Below are 21,601 nucleotides of genomic sequence, written 5' to 3'. Positions count from 1 at the left end.
CTCCCATCATTTTTAGCGGTCACAATACCCACTTACCATTTTATCGAGACTTATTTATTCAGAACTTGCTACCATGTACAAGTACAATCATATATTTTTAGAAAATAGTTGTGCATACCTATTGTATCAGCTTTACTAAATCTTCGTGTGACAACATTGTTCATATTTCCATTTTCACAAAGTTTTAATTCTGTTAGATATACTTCTACTTTGCAGTGCTTTACAAACATACCCTGTTCAACGACCTGAAAAACAGAATGGGATCACGTATCAGTCCGAATATGTTTTCAGATACATGCGCTTCAAAATATTTTTGAGAACTCTTCGAGAAACTGAAGTTTAGGGAATGTAAAACACTTAATAAATGCAAAAAAATTAGTACTAAAACTCTCCCATAACTTCTTAGAAATACAGTAAACTAGAAAGTACTTTTTTCTATGATGACGACTGTCTTACCTGTGTATAACACCATGACTTTCAAGGTGTTAAGTACAGTAGACATCACAAATATGCAACCTCAACCCAAAGATATTTGATCAAGAGAAAAAACACCGTAAGCTATTTTTACTTCAAAATACATTCATTGTATACTACTTTCTCAGAACACCAAGAATTAGTTTTCACAGTTAAAGAGTGCTTATCAAAAATAGAATATAAAGTAATAAAATCTGGGTATTACATTTTTAAACAAAACCTACAAATCTTCCACTTACATTCAGATAACGAATACAGTAATTTGAAATTTTACCTACTAATTACAGTTATTATATGTTCATTTTTTAACACCTATAACAAAATAGTTAAATATACAAGATTTTTTTGTTTTTAAATAAAAGTAAAATGTAGAAAAAAATATTCAGGGTCACCTCTTAAATGTTTTTCCCTTTGATCTTCCAAAGTGTAACTGCAGTACACTTAGTCATGTAGACTGCTCCAAAAATAACCATCAGCTTGATATGTGATACATCTGACAAATATGGGTAAAAAAAAAAAGCCACCAGCTAATTGCTAGGAGAGATCTGCTATCTGCTGTACAAATATAACTTGTATGGTATGTGCCATAGGAAAAAAAAATTAAGAAATCAGTGAATTGTTTCATTGCTTGCCTTAGCTTTAATGACTGTCAACTATGACATTTAAATAAAAATACATTGTAATTTGAGCAGCTTAGTAGTTTTCAGCTACTAGTGTCACAACAAAATAGTGGCAGTAAACAAAACTGTGCAGTATGGCTAAGATATTTCTAAGAATAAAAACTGACACTGTAGTGGTAGTACAACCTATTACAAGAAGTCTTAACATTAGCTGATACAGCTCAAATACAACATTTTATCAAATTAAAATTTGGATCCACATTTCAAAAAATAGTTGATGTAACAAAGGGGATGAAAGAAAAATATAATGCCACCTTTATAAAAATAAACCATAATGGCAGACGGGACAAATAATTGTGAATAACAAAAGCATCAGAAACAAAAATGCTGAACTGGAATATGCTTCTCAGAGGATAACTGCTGTTTCTATTGTCAGAAAATAACAAAGCTATGCCAGTTTACCTGGCCATTCATTACACTCCATGTATTTTTCCAGTCATTTACTTCCAAGTGGAATGAAGTTACTCTAATTTCTCTTCTCTCTCCTATCTTCCTCCCAAATTAAAAGAATTACAGAATTTTTTACTTTACTATGATGATGGAAGAGTACGCAATTTGCTGAAATCCACCTTCAGGAAAAACAGTAACAAGTTGATAACATACATATCTTTGAAGAAGGAGAGGTCTTTTGATGGATTTCAGCTCTAACAGAACTAGACAAAAAGACACACATTCCAGGGATGTCTCTTTGAAATAAAAACCAAACAACTATTTTATAGTATTAAAGAAAATGCTATAAAACCCTCAAACAGATTTCTGTTGCTCGCCAACTGAATTTTGAAGACTTGAAATTTCTTCTAAAGATATATCTACCATTTAGTTGAAGAATGGACTTCAAATAAGCAGCCAGCATGCATGTAGTTAGACTATACTCACATCATAAGAAGGAAACAAGAGTTGTACCACATGAGAAATCATAAAACTAGATTCTAAGCCTAACACTTTTTCAGCAATTTTGAAAGAATTAAAATAAAGTTCCCCGTAACCGGAAAAATACACCCTTACTGGTCAATACAGAAAGAATAAACACCCCAAAATGTATTTTAAAAATTAATTAATTCAGGCCAGTCAGGATGCAACTGTAATCACTAACCCAAAAATCTTTAAGAAATAACACAAAAAAAGACTGCATGATCAAAAAACTGGTGAAATGTCATATCACCTTCATAGTAAGGGTGTTATGTGCTGAAGCAAACAGAAATAAATTTAAAGATGTTAATTTTTAAGTATCTCATATTGATGGAGGGCAACACTATCCACCATACCTGTGTTGAGGTAAGCTTTTTGCTTAAAGAAGTAACTCCCTTAGCAAGCACCTGAGCACCGAAGAGTGTTTATCAGAAAAGAAATTACCAATTACTCCACCAATGTTAATAGTATTAGAGCTAGGCTTTTCACTTACATAGTCAATACAGTTTATGGGTTATTTACTTAATTACAAAATCATTGGCATTAATAGCCTTACAAGCTTCTAAAGTAAATTCTTCTTGAGGTATTTATTAAGAGGACTTACTTCCAGAAAAATAAAGTATTATATCCTCTGCATCCCCCTTTCTCAGCATGACAAACTTAAGCCTCAAAAATCTGAATAAAAATTAGATATCAATAAGCAACTAAAGCAGAAACTTTCTGGATGATAATAGGCCAGGACTTAAAGTCTGCTAATAAATTCGTGTGCAACTCCTGCATATTTGCAGGACTACATCTGAATCATATTCATCTCAGCAGGTAATTAAAGAGTACCTTGCGTGCAATTGGCTCTTGACCATCCATCAGTGTGTACCAGCTAACTAGCCTATTCCAGCCTTCAGTTGGCAAAAGGATGTAGTCCAGCTCATCAATGAGATGTTCCTTGAGAGACTGAGAATCACCATCTATAAGAGAAAGATTGTTTTCACTTGAATGCTATAATGCAGTACGTGAGTTTTTAATGTAACATTTTTCATATAAATAGCAGATGAAGTATTTTCTGAGTCACAATTATGTTACCAGTATTACAGCATTCAGAGCAAGTCTTCTGAAACGATTTAGGCAAACTGTCCAGCTCATGCATAGGCATCATACACTCAGGAACCCAAGTGACAATTCTATATCCTCAGGCAATTAAAAGCACCTAATTTGTTATCATACACCATCCTAGCTTTCAGAGAAACCATTTCTCCCACTCACTTCACACATATTCCCACATCATTATGAATACTTCCACAACTGAAAATGAGAATGAGTAACTGTAGATTCAAGACAAAGTTTGAAGCTATTCATCCCATGTCAGACTAGGAAAGCAGTATGGTACAACCTCTTAAAGGATCCTCCATGTTCTGGAAACAGCCACTACAAAATTCTTCACAGAGATGAGGAGATGCTGCACTTAAAAGAAGCACAACTTGGTATCTCCTTAGGTAAGCAGCATGCTTTGAGCTTTGGTTCAATCCTTATTACTAGCAGCTATCTTTTAGGTGTAAAGGTGATTCTAGATGTGAGCCACTGTGAGCCTTTCACATTTAGCACAGTTGTATCTCCACCTGGAAGCACCACATTATAATAGGAAGCACAGTGTGGAGAGAAATCCACAAGCACATCTTCAGGTCCACATAACTCTTTACAAGATTCATACAGTGTATCTGCACTGATCGGATGTAGTGAGAAGGTGTAATTTGGATTCTATTCTCTCCTTCTAAAAATACCAACATTTCTTCTAGTATAATTTTTTTCAGAGCCATCAAACAGGTACTCTGACTCTGAAATTCAGTCCCTCATATACAACACTGTCTTCTATGATGAACAATCAGCTACTCTAAATAACTACTTCCTTGTGCCTGCTTTGACTATGTATCTCTTCTTTTGAAGATGACACATGCATTCCATCACATTCAACTTTTTTTGCACATGGTGAGATCAACTGAAATCTCTACCTGTTACTTTTCATTGCTCTCACTTCACCCAAATGTTCTGGAAACAAGCGAGAAGCATTTAAGTAATATAAGCACAACATACTGCTTCAGTTTCCTGGAATCAGTCTTTCATTAATTCAATTATAGCTTTCCTCATCATTGCATTCCACTGCAGAATACCTGAGAAAGCATGCCCATTTTAGATTATTTTATTCTTTATATCAGATGCACATTTTTAAGGAAAGCAGCATTAGAGCAACTAGAGCATACTATGTGCCAAAGACAAGATTAAAATCCAAGCATTTTCAGGTTCTGTTTATGCTACATAGAAAACCTAGTACAAAGGAGTGCTGCTTTGCAGCGGGTGAAAGAGAAAGCTATTATTTGCTGGACACTAATGCCCTTAATTTTAAAGCTACCTTTACACAGGAACAGATGTTGGAGGGTAACTGGATGCATGGAATCACTGCCATTGCGGAGCCATAGTTTAGAACCATGAATGAACAAAAAAGGGAAGTTCACAAACCCTGAGGCTGTTTATTTTGAAAGAGGCTCTGTTAGCATCAAAACAACAGAATACAGGTTTTCAGGAGTTTTAGGAAAATGGCTAACATGACTTCAAATCTGGATAGCTAACCCTCAAGTAGGCTTTATTAGAACAGTAACTAAACACAATCTGAACACGTATCTAAATTAAGTTATAAATGGTACAGATCAACTAACAGTGTTTGGGACAACTAGAAATCACCTTTTTTGAAAGCGAAGACACAGAAGAGAGAACAAGCTAATATTCCTCACTGAGGATAAAAAGATGTTGCTACATCTGTTGTCAGCTAGAGATGTACCACCTGAACATACCTGCCTCACTGCAAGATTTACTACGAGACTGTACAGAAGATCTAGATCCTCACATTTCAGAAAACAAAACACAACACTCACCTGGAGCAAAAAGACTTTAAAGCTTCTGGATGGAAAAGAACATATAGATGTGTATGACAATACAGCACCTTCTACACAGGCACTGGTCACTGTCAGATATACACACTCATTCACACTGACAATCAGTACAACACAGTACAACCAGTTTTATGAAAGATGCAATCATCTTGAACATTAACTTGGAAAATAATGAGATTAATTACAGACGTTTTGAATTAAGAAAGTCAAGAGTTCATCATAAAGCCCATGAAGTTGTAAAAATTGGTATTACTATGTGCCAATAAAATATGCAGTACTATTCTAACTGTAAAGAAGAAAACCAATTATCTGCTCAATTTTGTATCAGCCAGATTTTGCAGATTAAATATTAACAGCTTGAATGGTATTTTTAAAATGGACATTAAATACAGAATTTGACATAAAGATTAAATAATGTGGGAAAGTATTCTGAGACAAACTTGACTACAGTTCAGCACAAGTCAGTCAGACCTGAGTAATTATAGCAGTGACAGACTTTCTTTACAAGACTGTAAAGAAAACAGAAAATGATCCTCTATAATTTCACAAAACTTAAGTCACTGAATGGTGTAACACCACTCTTCCAACTGTTCCAGAACTAAAGTAAGGGCTTAGGACTCATTTACAGAAGGAAGGTTTAGAGTTCAACTTAAAAGTCTTACTTTAAATCAATCAGTTTGGTTCAGCTACCGAAAAAAGGGAAATCATAGTGAACTCAAGCTACCTTTTTGTCAACTTGACTAGTTTTCAGTTCTCAAGATAACCCAAAATCTCATTATAAACCAGGAATTTGTACATTATTACATATTTTGTTACCATTGCAAAGAAGTTCCAATAATTGGACTTATAAAACTGTGATTTATTAGTGAAATCTATTCCAATTCCCTTGTCACCATCTGAAAAGACACCAAAATTTTTACCTTTCATATATGCTGAGGTTTATTTACACTGCCAACTTCAAAAGATCAACTGTAACAATTTTGCACTTAATGTACTACTAGCTTATTACACAGTCAGAAGCAGTTACCTTTGAGAAGACCGGAGTTATCAATAGGACCAGGGTACACATTCTGATCTCCCATCTGGTATTTGTCCCAGCTGTCAAAACCAACATATTTTTTCCACTGTTTGAACCAGCGACTATCCACTAGATACCTTCAAATGAAGAAGACATACATATTAATTACTGGCATGCTACTACTTCCTACCTCATTCACGATAATGCACAGGCATTCATCAGCCTTGCAAAATGACAATGCTTTTCTCTTTGTTCTGCTAACCATTATCAGCATCTCCTACCAGTGAGGACTTTAATTGTGGTCATTTAGAGATCTCACTAACAGCACCAAGTACAGTTTTGCAAGACTGCCAATACAACGTATTAAAGGCTGGAAAATGGCAAGTTGAAAAAGCACTGCCCTTTTTAGCATGAATGATTGTCACCTTTAATTCCTGCTCTTGATTTTCAAATTCAGGAGATTCAAATTATATCTCTATAATTAGACAGCCCTTTAAAAAAGTGAGAGAGAACTTTTAGAAAAAATTGTCTCCTGCTGGAGTTTTATTTATAACATTCATATGCAACTTAAACTTCAGAACTCTGATGCCTTGTCATGAACCAGAGAGTGTGTTTTCTTCCTCTGAGTCAACATCAATACACAGAGTAAATGCTCTGCTTTTGAGGGAGGACTAAATGTTCCGCCTACAAATAATTATCAACATCACACTTCCATATAAAGTGATTAGATTTCTAATCTCAGCTCCACAGTACTTCTATCCAGATTAAACTGTTGTCACAATCTGGCTTTTACGAAGTTCAGCAATACCTACATTTTATACCTTTTTGTTCACAATTTCTTTAAGATCAAGATACCAAATTTGTTTAGTGATGCTCAGGTTTTTATTTATTTTTTTGAGATAACATCTGCATTATTTCTCATTCCTAAAAGTATTCATCTTCTGCCTGGTCTGTTCCTGGTCTGTCTTTACTACTACCTTAGGATGAAACTGCATTTGATTAATCTGACATGCCCTTGCCTCTTAATTCACACATTAAGTTTTCATTCTCATGAACATACTTAAGGACAACAGCATTCTCCATTTTCTCTTCTGCTGCAGCCACCCAGCTGCAATTACATGTGGTTATGAATGCAGTCACCACCAAACCTGCTAGCCTAGTCCCATAGCCTCTGTTTTCTTGATCTAAATTTGAATGAACTATGAATCTTAAGAAGGAAAGCTATAATTTTACACAGAAGAGAAAATATCACACAGGCAAACTGCCTTTAATTAATGCTTAAGAAATTACTGCTCCTGTAGAATTATTTTATTTTCAAACACTTTCTGTTAAATGTCTTATTGCACACCAGTAATAGAGTGATTAATACAAATTTTTGATAACCAAATTTAACAGTGTGAGAAAGCTTGGGGTCCACTGTTCTAGATTTTAAATATTCAACATTACCTATTTCAACACTTCATCTACTTTCTTCTTCCAAATCAAATTAATTTTGCATTTAATTGTGCATTATCTATTTAGGGGTCTCCCTAACTGAAATGTTGTAACATTGCTGTTTCCTAACACAAAGTGCAAAAAATCATTCATCACTTCCCCTCATATTCAGGCATTTGTACTTACAGGATCAAATAAGAGCTTAATATTCTTTGCATAAAGAAAGCTGAAAGGCCACTTATAAACCATACAAGTAGGTAAGTGTGATTAGAACTAAACAGCAGTCAAGTTCCTTTACCACAAAGTTGAGGTAACATGCATTCCATGGAAAAGAAAGGTTTATTGAATTTACTTAGCCAAGAAAAAAAATTTGCACAGAGACTTTGAAAAATGCTAGCAGACCCTAACTATAGATACGAATTCTTACACCAAATTACTGGCTTAAGCATACATGTGCATGCACATGTGCATCTATGTTTTATACATGTTAGGCATTTTAATGGACATTCTGCTACTTCTGCTTCAGTAGAAATCTGCTATAGGTGAGAAAAGCTATTTTGAGTTATTACTGAACATAGTCACAATAATCATAATCTTCCCCCTTGTCCTGGTTTAGGAATGGTATTCCCTAATTTAGTACTCCTTCCCCTATCCCCTCCAGTGAGAGACACAAAAAGAGATTAGGGGCTGAAGTAAGAACAATTTACTGGAAACTGTAATGAGATAAGAAAAATGAGCAGAAACAGCCACAATTATTACTTATAGCTTTTGATTCTGCAAACACATTCATTATAGCATTCTCGCCAAGATCAACAAGACTACTCATATGCACAAGAGAGGGCAAACCATAGGAGGGCAACTGAATTTATCTTTTCATCAATGTTATAATTTCCATGATACAATCAACCACCTGAAAACTAAGTATTACCTATGAGGGACATCCAATAATTTAAGAGGAAAATACATAGCTCAAGTAAACAGAACCACATCTGCTCAACCCTCACTTCTTAAATGATATTTGATCACTTTTAAAGGAAAAAATATTAAAAACTTGGTGCATGTGCTTGGACCAGACACGCTCCACTAAAGTATGTGTTGTCCCAGATACAAGAATAGCATACCATGCATTAGTAAAACAGAGACCTAAAATATATGTACACATATTGGTACAATGTTTTGCTTTTATTTTTGTTGCTGTTACCTAATGCAGGAAAGAGTTCCAAATGGATCTAATGCTACAATGGTTTTTTGAACTGAGAACCTGACTGAAATTTTAAAATTATGATTAAGAAATGTTTGTTATCTGATGAAACCAAGATTTCACTCAACCAGGAAACATCAGTTTTGCTCTCTGGGATGTCATCAGTTAGGCTGGAGAGCAGGATAACCAACCCATCTTCCAGGGTCAAACAAACCTGGAGGATTCGTAGTAACAATTAAAGATGAAAACAGTCTCAAATTTCTAGATATTCTGCTTTGAAGAGCAAACCTTAAAAATTAAGTCAACTGCACAGCAAAATGAACTGGTTAACTCTAAAACAGCAGATGCCTGACATTTATAGACATTTCAAATAAATCGGTAGCCTCAAACTTTTTGTTGAAAATAGTACAACCAAGTCACTTAGAGCCAACTAGTTGATAACATAAAACACTGGAATAGTCCCAAACCTTTACCTAAAAGTAAGCAAAAATATGCATGTACCATTTGCTGAAAATTACACTCAAATATGGAATTTTCAGTATTAATACTGGAAGTATTTGTACAGTTTAATTAGCTATAGGAGTTTTTCTTGGTTACATTATGTATACTCAAAGTTTCCTTTGCGCAAGTAGAATGAAAAACTATAGAACACATGAACATGTTCTCAGCTCAAGTCTGGCCTACTTCACTATCCAGTGTTTACTTCTGAGCAGAGTTTCAGATTGCTTCATAAGATATATCTGCTCTCTTCTGTAAAATGTTTCTTGCCTGTCTGAAGTGGATTATCATATACAAGGGACAATCTATACTCTAGAGACTCTGAAATGCCAGATAATGGAATAAACGTGAGGAAATGGAATGAAGCTGCAACAGGGGAAGTTCATAACTGACATCATGAAAAGCCCAACAGAGTGGCTGGTTACTGGAACAGGCTTGCTAGGAAGTGGCCATAGCACCAAGCCTGTCAGTTCAAGGATCATCTGGACAACACTCTTAGCCATATGGTTTAGCTTTAGGTAGTCCTGCAAAGAGAAGAAAGTTGGATTCAATGATCCTTATGGGTCCCTTTCAATTTGGGATATTCAGCCTTGGCCAGTGGTCAGTCCATGTGGAGCCAGCTGGCATTGGCTCTGTAAGACACAGGGGAAGCTTCTGGCAGCTTCTCCTAAAAGCCACCCCTGTAGCAACCCCACTACCAACACCTTGCCATGCAATCCCAATAAAATTGGATCACTCAAATTTACCAAAAAAGACCATATCCTTATGTATGACCAACTGTTAAACTGTAGAAACTCAAGGCAGCCCAAAACAGATTACTTACAGCCATTGTACATTAACTTACAAGTATTAAAAAAATGAAGCTATTATAACACTTATAAATACACCTTCATTTTTAAAATATTCAACAAATAATAAAAATCAATTATAAGTTTATGGAAGTTCTAAAATTTTGCAGCTTCATGACCACACATGAACATTGTTCACTGAACAAAAGGAAGTACTAGCAGGAAACTTACTAACTGATTTATAAAATTCTCTTATGATTTGTAACTTTTTAATGTAATTTAAGTTCACCTATGATTTACTGCATATTTTGACTTAATAAACATAGTATCAACATCACACAAGTACAACAGCATTCATTCTTTACCTCACCATTCAAGTTGACAGAGAAATACCTCAACAGTATGACTAAGATCTTGGTATTTCCCACTGCTGTCAAAAGCATTCTGAATTCTTTTGACCGTTATATACAGACAGAATTAAACAACATGCAACCTAGATTTATTTATATTGACTGATACATTAGCTCTTGGAATTCAAAATCAAACCAGAAAACTTTAACATGCAATAAAGACACTTCACAGAGAGACATTCATTCCTGCACTGTGTACTGCTGGGACATCATATCTTCTGACTAGAAGCTATTTCACTTTCAACAGTAAAACTGTGCAAATTGTCCAGAGAGACAGGTGAGGATTTTTTTTTTACCCTCCTCACTGTGCATGAGTACAGATTAAGCAATACAGAGGACAAAGTGGAACAACTGTGTTGCTGAAAGCAAATTGGGACTTTTGCTTAAAGGCACAGCATCTGATTTTTGTTCTTGCACAACTGCAACTATAAAAATAAGAAGGTAAGAACGTGTTTCCATCTGTATTTCTACTTTATGGTGACAAAAATTGCTTGACCAAATACACTCATAATTAACAGATGCCTTCAAATTAAATTTTCTTTCGGAATTAACAAGTTCTTCAAGTTCAAAATGGTAATAATTATTCTACTCTGTTCTACTCTATCACACAAACTATATCATCTTTTTATTAAAAATATAGGTAAATACACTAGAAAAAAATCCAGGGATCAAAGAGAAAAAATATATTGTTTACCTCCCATTTTTAAGAAATCAGTCTTAAGTACTTCAGATTCCTCTTCAGAAATGTTTAGCTCAACAAAACGCACCAAGATTTCAAATAAACTAATCAAATCCTCACTACAGCTCACCATGCTCCACGCCCATAATGTGCTGCAGTAGCCTCAGCAGCACACTCTTCATCCATACTACCAAGAGGCCAAACAAAATACTACTCAGCCAAAATTAGTGGAGTGCAATTTTCCGTTAAAATTTCAGTGTGAACATTATATTAACAACCATGTAAGTGTTTTGCACGCCCGTAGAAATTCTCCATTTAAGTAAAGATTTTTCAGTAAAAAATAATCTAACAAATCAATGTTTGACTTTGAATTTCCGGGCAAAAGCCTGGAACAAACATGATTTTAACATGCTCTCAGCCCACCTTATCAATTAACAGAAGAAAAATGCATCTACTAATTTCTATTGTACTGTCCCAGAAGAATTTAAATCTCTGTAAACCTTTGATCACATGCAACACCATTCCTCATGCAGTGAGAGAAACTTAACACCAAACTTCAACCACAAGGTTTTAAAGTCAAAATCAGCAACTTAAAACTTCATTTGAAAGAAAAAACTCATCCAACTCTTAATCTATCCATGGAACACTGACGTAGTGTTTCTTGTTTCACATTCTATGAAGTTATCAAGACAATTTAGGATATGATTCCAAATATTATTGAGGTGCAGGTCCATAACATCTCATCATGCCCTCACTGAAATGAAGTAAAACCTTCCATTAACATTCAGTATAGATTCTGTTCCTGTACAGAACAATGATGGATGATCAAATGTGGAAAACACTGACAGGAGAATACTGAGAAAAAGGTACATGGCATGACTCTTGGGGATGTCCTGTGCAGGGCTTAGAACTGGACTTGATGATCTTTGAGGGTCCCTTCCAAATCAGCATATTCTGTGAAGACCACAATGTAAAATATTACTAAAGCTAAGCATTTCAGCATGAAGGCTGTCATCAACGACAAGCACTGCAAGGGTTTTAAGCAGAGCTACAGATGTCTGTTCATCAAGATTCATGAGTTTTAACTGCAGCCAGAATTAAAATGCTTTTAAGTTTTCAGTGGGGAGATTCACTTCTGGAGGAAAAATCCTTTAAGGCTGAACTTATCTACTAATCACTCACTGGGAAGGATTTTTACCCTGCTTCATTGTTACTTTCTTCAGTGACTAAGTATTGCAACTGAAAAGGCAATGGATTTCCCACAGGTTAAAAAAAGAGTATTCTTTTCACCATCCAAGAATGTATGCTATGGGTAACAACAGTACCCCACCTAGACTCAGCAATGCTGTGTATCAGACACATCTGAAAACTCAAAGTACTACACTTCTGTGGTTTTACTAATTTGCAAGTCTTAAAAATCAAGAACAGATTAAGAATCTATCTCGTCACAAGTGATGACTGGCACAAAAATTCATTGGCTAACAGGGCTGAAAATCAACATCTTCCTTCCAGCCTAAACCTGACTAGCTTCAGTTTGCAGATAGTGTCTTTATCTGCTTGTCTAAAAATCCTTATCCTAGAAGATATCTTTCTCTTACGTAAGTATTTCAGCATAGGACTCAAAACTGTATCAAAACAGACAAAGGCTCTCCAAGCTCTTTTCTGGAAGACAAGGCTTCTGTTTCCCTATCAGATTTTGAGATGTCTGAACTCATTCTAAATGAACACCTTCTGTCACATGTGGACAACAAGACCTGGACAGTATAATGGTTTCACTAATATATTCTGTATACAGTATATACTTGTACTGCTACTTGGTATTCCCTATTCAAACATCTAACGATTGCATTTGTTCCCTCAGGCTCTAACTCCTTGAGATAGTTTTCATCCACTGTAACTACCTAATTCTTATTCAAGTTACTGCTTTTAAAAATACAAGTAACTTCTATGTTCTCATCTGCTCACAAATTGTTATGGCAAGCAATAGATGAAAGAAGCACAGTGGGGAAACTCTGGGAGAAAGACAGAAAAAGTGGTAAAACTGACTGCTGAACTGTTAGCTATTTTTAAATCACCATCATGCTCTATAAGTAAAACATTTTTTGGTAGGTGACACCTAAAGGTATGAAATGCGGTTTCATATCCTAGACCATGGAGGGACAATGTGTGTAAGAGGTAGCCAAGAGTATGAAAGCATTTGTAATGTCTTATTTGAGCTACTGAGACAACATCTCTGATTAAGCCACAGATGAACAGGAACAACAGGGAAGTCAAGGCAGAAGGTGATTTTAAAGGTAAAATCAAGAAATTGCACCGTAATATGGGGAAGAAATTACAGAGAAATCACCCAAGAAGCCACATATAAAAACTGACAGTTTTCCCCTCTATAACGTAACTGTTCCAAGATCAGTAACTTTCAGTATTGAAAACTGTACTTCCATGACACTGTAAAACCAGAAAAACTTGGCAAGGTTCTCAAGAATATCACTGCAGCTACAAAGGCATTAAATGACATCACCAAGACCAGTTGGTCACACAAATTATACTGAGCCTAAAAATCTGATGAACATCAACAGCTCTTCAATTTCTGAGAGCAGAAGACGCTGACTGAGTTCAGATTAGCCTACAGCTGTACCAACTAATATTTTTTGTCACTCTAAATTAGAGGGTAAAATCTCCTCAGACAAATTTTCCTCACTTGTCAAATACCAGTAGAATTTCAAAATATTGAGATGTAATCATATCAGATGATAAAACTTGAGATATACAATGAAATGCAGCAGTTTTTCTCTTCCTAAACAGAAGTCTAGGTCTTTCAACCATGAAACCTGAAGATCTCTTGGACAATACTGTAAGTAGTAAAACTTACATTAATTCAAGTTGCATGGAACCAAAGTGTCATTTTTATACTAACTTTACTAAAGAAAGTAGACAACATTATTCAAAAGAACTGATAAAAAAGGGATGTTCTTTCTTTCTTGGAAAAATCTGGTGTTTATTTAATGTATGTTCAGAAAAATAAGATAAATTAAGAGATGGAAATATCCTCAATCTCTCAGAGTTTAATAATTTATTAACTGGCCATAAAGAATGCAAAAAAGACCACTGGGACAACCTAGCCCAAAATCTTGTCCCTGCAGCCAGCACAGTTAAAAGACACTAACCTTGTCAGTCCATTGGAACAATACAGCTTAATGCATACTATTTCCAAGCTGCCCTTAAAAACATCTAATGGAATAAACTCTACAGCTTATTAAACGGCCTATTCAACTGTTTTCTAATTATAGCAATTCTTTTTTCCAATATCTAATCCTAAAAATGTTGTATTTCATGTCAATTTTATTTCTCTCTGCGGTCTACATGAAGAACTAATGAAGAAATTCAACAGCCACTTCATAGATAATCTAAGATTTGCCTCTTTGCCCTATTCTTTAGCTTCTTTTCTTAGCGAAAACCCCCAAAGCTTTATACTTTCCATATGTAGCTTACTGTTCTCTCCACTCTAAATTCTGAAGAGCATGGACAAGACTTTCAGTATAAGCCAGCATGTTTAAAAGGATTGCATTTGAGTGCTTTAAAGCTCAAACAGAACAAGCTGGTATGGCACTGCTGAATTTTTTTTCAGCAATATTTACTACTGAATGAATGCAATTCTGAACCATAGCTTACAGCACTTTAACTGTTGTTTCCTTATTGATGTCCCAAAAGATCAAAAAGCTATTGATGAAACACCTCTGAAAAAAGCTTTTGGACTAAACACACCCTTTAGTTTGTGAAGACAGCCACACAGTGTAACTATAAGTCCTACGGATGCACAAGTATACACATTTATGTAGCTCTTTTTAACAGTTCATGAGTAAAATTTAATGGGACCTTGTTGTAGCTTATTCAGTTTTAAAATACTTGATTAATATTAGTGTCAATCACAGCTAGATATATTTTCACCGAACATTTAGAAGCCTTTCCCACATAGCTGATTCTTCCATATTAAAATATCTAATGGACTAAAAAATGTAACAGCATGGTAAACTTACTGTTTCGGTCATGCTGTCAACTTGTCATAAAAGTACTATCACTTTGAACAATATTAACAGCTTGAGACATTGTTTTAGGACTTGGGAAGTATCCAACAGAACCATAAACGGAACAGTCTTGAAAGAAATCAAGCCTGAGCACGCTTTTACTACCGCTGGTCATTTTCAACACTACCATGTGAATTCACTTCCTTCTTCTAGTTGCTTATACTTTTCTAGTTTCAAGAGCAGTCTGTTCGTATGCCAAAACTGAACATATACTCAGCAGTATTTGAATAATGCATCAGAATGTATGCTTCTGACACATGCTGCAGTATCAACACTGTTAAATATAGTCTTTTATAGAACTGGAACAGTGAGTGATGACAGCTGAAATGAGGTGGGCTAGTTCTACTTCTGTGTATTCATAGTTAATTTTCTGTAAGTTAATGCTTCAGCCTTTGTCTTTGGGTGACAGTTTCACACAGGAAGAGATGAAGAGGTTGAGTGGTAGAAAAAGTCAGTTCCTTATTTTTTCCCCTCCTAAAAATAGTCCCATTTCCCAGCCTCAGACAACTACAACTATAGAACCTCAACTACCAAACATATGCCAAAAAGAGGTGCTTATTTAACCTAATTCTTTTTGACTATGGATTATTCTGTCGACAATTTGTACGGCATACTAAGAAATATTTTATGATTGACCAGAAAAACATATTTTTTCAAACGTTCATTTTCTGAAAAGATATCATAAGGGTCCATTCGCACCTTCAGGAATTCCTTCTTAGGAAGCTAACACGTTTGTCGCAATAAAATTTAAACTTAAGCCTTGTCACAGCCACGGACGGACATCAGGGCACGGAGGCCAGAGTACAGATATAATTTCTGACAACTTGAAGGTGAAGCCGGGGCCATTTCAGCCTGGCTAATGGAAGAAACGCCTGGTAGCAGAGCTCCTCTCCCCCGCCTCGACACTTGTCGCGCAACCCAAACAAGCCCCCCGCGGGCTCGGGGCTGCCATGCGGGGCTGCCATCCGGGGCTGCACCGCACCGCACCGCACCGCGCCCCGCCAGCCGCTCCCTCCCCCGCAGGGCGCTGACCTCGCTGCCTCCCCCGCCGCCCGCCCGCAGCCCGGCCAGGCCGAGGCCCCGCCGCACCCAGGCGGCGCTCCCCGCCTGCAAGGAGCTGCGGGAACCGAGCGGCGGGAACGGCAGTGCCTCCCTGCCCTTGTCACCCGCCTCCGCTTCCGCGGCAGCGGGAGAGACGTCGAGCCGCCCCCGGGAGCGGGTGGGGGTGGCGAGAGGAAGGAGGTCGGTCCCTCCGGCAGCCGAGCGGCCCCGGGGGCGGGGGGCGCCGCCCGCGCCGGTCCGCCCGAGCCCCCCCGCTCCTCCCTCACCAGGTGTCGCCCTTGCGGAGGGCGGTTTTGAGCAGCGCCGCCACGTCCGTGCGCTGAGTCTCCAGATCCGCCGCGCCTCCCTCCGCCATCTTCTCCGCCCGGCAGCGGCAGCGGCGGCAGGGGTAGGAGCGCGCCGCGCTGCATGCTGGGAGTGACGCCTGCGGGGGGCGGGCTGGGCCCCGCCCTTCCCAGGAGCCGCGGGGCCGGTCGGGCCGGGCCGTGCAGCGCCCCCTCGCGGCCGGGAGGTCTTCCGTCTCCTGTGTCCCCCATCCCCCCGGCGGGGACGCGCCGGCGACATTCCCTCTGTGCTTTAATTGAAGCGCGTGCACAATTAGATCCCTTGTGCCTCGCTACCGGATGGGTGGTCTGGGTCACCGTAATTCATTAATTCATCTGATTGATACGGCCTGTGTTGCTGTGGAAATACTGTTGCGGGTTCCAATAGTCTGTGTGACTCGCAGTAGCTATTCCTGACCTTTGCGGAAACCAGCGGATAATTTGTTGGGTTTGCTTCAGTCGCTCTCACCTTACACAAACAGTGCAACCTGTTGCTTGGCATTTCACAAGAAAAAAAGAGAATAAGGCCACGTGTTACATTAGATAACTGGGTTGTCTCTGCCTTTACGTTTGTATAGAGATTTCAAAAAATCAAAATGGTGTAGGAATGTAGGGCTGGGGTGCCGGTTAGAAGCATTTGAAAACAAGCATTTGTTCTGGTAGGTCTAGCCGGTGTATGTGGAATGCCTGCAGTTGTGTACCTAGCCCCCTTCCTGTGCCCAAGTCGCTACATTCTGCTGCACTGTGTGACTTAGCACCGCGAATGTACCCTCGGCTGCCAGTCAGGTGTTATAAGCTATTAGGCATTAATAGCTAATTAGCACATAGAATCTAGTAGCATGTAGCTGTTACAAACAGCACTAAAATGTGTTACTTAGGCGCACTGCAAAAAAGAATGGAAGTAAGGCTGTTGCACAGACACTGTAGTAAAAAGGTAAGTAGGTATTTTGTCAGGATTATCAGTGAGGATGATGATGTTGAAATAAAGGCAAAATCATTTCTGCCTTGAAAGGGGATGTGAAAATCATATCGAATATGTAAGAACACTCGGGAGCTCAGAACGACTGGTGATGACATTCCTGTCTTCTCCAAGAGCTGGAATATGAAATTTCAGGATCAGGGGCTGGGAAGTAAAAGATAAAAGTTAGGGAGAGCTGTGGATCTAATGGCTATATTTAATGAGGGGAAACTGAACTGGACAACAAGAAGAAGGTTTCCAGCCACTTCAGGAATAAATTTCTGGGTTAGAATCTCCAAGTTTAGAAAGACCTTTGACAAGTTCTCACCACACACACACACCAGGCCTTGACAAGTAAGAATAGTGTTTTACACTCTGAAAGTTATCTCTGTGCCAAACTTGAATTTGTACTGAAATTGTATTTTCATGGAAATTTGGGGGAAAATATTTCTCAATCCACCGTGCTGGAAAACAGCTTAATTGTTTATCAGTCTGTGGAAGGACCTTTAACATCTTACTTTGCCAACAGGGTCACCTGGAGCCACCCATGCCTCTGTGCTTTGTGTTGCATAACTGCAGTTACTCAGTGAAAGATCTCCTATTCCTGAGTTCAGTCTATTTGTGGTACAGAAACGGATACTAGACAGGTATTAGGTGCTACAAATAGAGACAGCAAAGCATACAATGTGCCATCTGAAGCAGAGCTTTAAGAATTGCCAAGGTGAGGCAAGAGTAAGACTCTTCCTGGGACTGTCAGTGCATCACATGAAACAATTGTGTTTTTTATAATGGAATAGTATCCTAGACTTAATGCAAAGTCTTGGAAAATACAAGTTAGTGTTGAATCTGGGAGTTTTTGTTAAACTTTATCAGCCGGCAAGGAATTGTTTCCAAGTACCTCTGTCTTAGGCAATGCCTGAGGATCTTTACATTTTAAACTGCCTGGTAAACAGAAACAGCACTGGAGATAGTGATGAATAACCTACCTTCTATAATGAAACCCAAGCATTTGCAATACAGATTTACATCTTGCTGCTTGTGATATAAGTGGATGCAGTATATTGTAAAGCTAGCTGAGGTGGCAGGCATTCCAGCTACCAGTGGGCCTTCATCTTTGCCTGACTTCATTGCTAATGGATTTTTATAAATATGTTTTTTGTGGTTCTAAAGCTTGATCCTAAAAAAGGATGCAATTAATACAGTCTATAGCAGCACTGACATTCAGGAAGTGGGCTGCAGATAACAAACTGTGTAAACTGCTGATTCTATTGATTCCCAATACAATATAAATTTTAAGCTCTCAGTTCTTGTTTTCAAGTCAATTAGTGGACTTGGCTAACGAAGCTTAAAATATGGCTTGGTTTTTGGGGATATGAGAAGCTCTGCATCTCAGTAGTGGAAATTTCTGTACCGAATAAATGCCGTAAAAATAACAGACAACTGCAAGTCTCACTCCCAGGTAACACAGAATAATTCACTGCACCACTTTTTATTTTCTTTCAAGACCACTGCCATGGTTTAAGAGTAGTACTTCCCAATTTAGTGCTCCAACTGAGACTCTCCAAACCACATGCTGCTCACTAGCTCTCCCTTTCACTCCCCCATCCCTACTGCAGCATAGCTGGAGAGGAGAATTGGAAGTCCAAAAGGTGAAGATCGTGGTTGAGATAAGAACAACTGCTTACTGTTGGAAACAGCAATGAGTCAAGAAAATGAACAGTAACAGCAAAATTATTAATAACAAAAGTTTACAAAAGAAAGTGATTCACTGCTCACCTCAGAGCTCTACCTGACCACAGCCACAGCACCCCAACCACTCCGTCCAGCTCAGAACCAGCGCCATGCCACTGCTCCCTCTGCCTCCCTTAGCTGGCCAGAAGGTACTCCTTCTCCCAGGAAGAAACTCCCTTTCCCTCACCACTGGCAAGGATGTGAGGTGGCATAGAATAAGCCATGGTCTTGGCCATGCCCTCTCCCAGCTACTGCAAAATGATCCCAGTCCTGGCCAGAACCAGGACAACCACCTTGTGAGTTTTTGGAGGGGGGAAAGAGGGCTTCAATTCCCTTCCCCATGGTTTATCGTGAGCTTATAGCCACTGGTGGCCGTGTGAATTTCATTTTCATTAAACAAAGGAAATGTTTCTGGAGCTGCATCAGACACAGAGCTTGACATATAAGAATGGATATGATGAGTGTATTTTATTTGTGGTGTTCACACATACAGTTAGGAAAACATAGGTAATTTGACTTTTGGTTGAGAAATCTGATGGAAACCCTTGCAGAGCTAATTTTACTAGCTGAATATGTTTTTGTGAGCCCAAAGTGGAGCAAAAGGTCAATTACTAGTGCCACCACTGCTGGTTTTGTTCCCCATACTTTTTTTTACTGTATGGTAGTTGGTAATATTTAAATAGCGATGGAATTGCAAGCCTCTTTGAAACAGTTCAGTAAAAAACCCAAGAATGCGGAAATAACTGTAGACTAAAGTTAAACAGACGAAGCAGAGCTTCTGTAAGGTAACCATAAAAGGAGAAGATACAGGAGCAGAAATTCAGTACTTCACAAAGCTGGGGGAACCCAAGAAAGCATGGGTTGAATGATGGACAGAAGCAGATGAGAATATACACTTTTTTAAAGGGGGAAAGAAAATGCAGGATAAATTTGACAGACTGAGAGGTGGAGAAATAGCATGTAATTAAGACACCCATTTCTGTCCCAGACATAAAACTGACTGCACTGTAGGTTTGAATTGTATTGCTAATCCAGTCTGTGCATCGTCTGCCTCATTCACAGAGGCTGAACATAGCCATGTTAAAAGTCTTTTTTCAGCTAGATGGAATTGAAATTACTAGCTATTATTGCAATAACACACTTTTTTGGGATAAAAAATTTGTTGGTTTTCTATTCAATTTAATCAGACTGTTACATTTTTTCTACATTTTTCGTAGTTAATATTACCAAAATTATTTTTCATATGAGAGAAAAAGACTCTTGAAAAAGGAATGGGTAGTTTTTAAATGTGTGTAATGCTACATTCTCAGGTTTCTTTTACCTTCTTGCCTTCATGTACCAAGTCTAGGATCAGGCATCCTTGGACAAGTTAAGTCAGAAAGATCATAGATCTAAATGTAGGGGAATGATGATAAAGTAAACTTCAGTGATTAACAAAGAATGTCCAAGAAGTATTCCTAATTTATGGAAAACAGTGGAAGAAAAACCAGTGTTCTCCAATTTCTCCAGTTTTGAATTTTTCCAATATTGGAGAGCATTCCTTTTTATTTTTAATTTTCTGAGGAATGAGTTCAAATTACACTATGCAAGGAATTAAAATAAATATACGCTAAATATGCTATATAGAAATTTTAAAATTATGTCTTATATTAAAAATGTAGTTAATAAATTGTATTTCTATTGATTAATCATGTGTTTAATATACACTGAAATATATGTTAAATTCTAATAGCCTAAGACTTGAAATAAGAATGTCTGAAATAAAGGCTTTTTTATTATCTGATCCGATATTAATGTAAGCAATAATTACCCATTTTCCACAAGATAAAATTACTTTCCATTTCCTTAATTTAATGCTTTTATCTGCACCAAACCCCACCCTATTTTAGATTGCTACAAATTAGTTAGCATATTAAGTCTCTTCAAAAATAGTTTTCCTTTAGCAATTTTATATGCAGAAATTAATTTCAAAGGTATGATGGTTTTAGCTATGGTTTTCTGATATGTCAAAACTGTTATCAATTCCTGTGTTTAATTTGCACATCAGAGTGGATCCAAATTTTCTCCTGTGTCGTTGCTAAATGAACTGTTTGGTTTTGAAGGCAAAAGATAAAATTAAGTTGTGCACAAAGCATGTCAACAATGTAATTCAAGAGCCATGGTTTTAAAGGGATGATTCATAATGTAGGCTTTAAGCACTAGGTGCTGGAGATGTATGAAATCTAAACACAATGTAGAAGTTAGGTTTTCTAAGATTTGAACATTTTGTGCTGAAAATAGACTCTATTAAAGAAAAAAAATTGGCGCTTAAGTGGAAGGAGATAATGGCAACAGCCAACCGACAAGTTGCAGAACTAAATGTTGGCACAGGTAAACTTGTTTCAGCATTTTTTTACTGTTTGTCTATCTAAAACA

General features: G+C 37.5%; 1 protein-coding gene across 2 annotated transcripts in view; it reads right to left on the bottom strand.

Moving 5' to 3' along the window:
• Positions 1-16,599, bottom strand: part of USP15 (ubiquitin specific peptidase 15) — a 58,490-nt gene extending 41,891 nt beyond the window's left edge. Inside the window, exons 1-4 of one of the 2 annotated variants that reach the window (XM_085044093.1) lie at positions 16,441-16,599; positions 6,030-6,157; positions 2,898-3,028; positions 119-245 (exon numbers count right to left, since the gene is read on the bottom strand). In XM_085044093.1, the coding sequence (XP_084900219.1) occupies positions 119-245; positions 2,898-3,028; positions 6,030-6,157; positions 16,441-16,529 (475 nt within the window). In that variant the 5' untranslated portion in view covers positions 16,530-16,599. Of the gene's footprint in view, positions 1-118; positions 246-866; positions 982-2,897; positions 3,029-6,029; positions 6,158-16,440 lie in introns of those variants that run through there. The other variant, XM_085044103.1, reaches the window with a different exon arrangement.
• Between the last annotated feature and the right edge of the window lie 5,002 nt (positions 16,600-21,601).

Source organism: Lichenostomus cassidix, chromosome 1Aa (assembly GCF_008360975.1).
Source record: "Lichenostomus cassidix isolate B80296 chromosome 1Aa, HeHo_3.0, whole genome shotgun sequence".
Lineage (NCBI taxonomy): Eukaryota > Metazoa > Chordata > Aves > Passeriformes > Meliphagidae > Lichenostomus > Lichenostomus cassidix.
The sequence above is the reverse complement of the archived record's forward strand: the minus strand, read 5'-3'. Positions and strand labels throughout refer to the sequence as shown.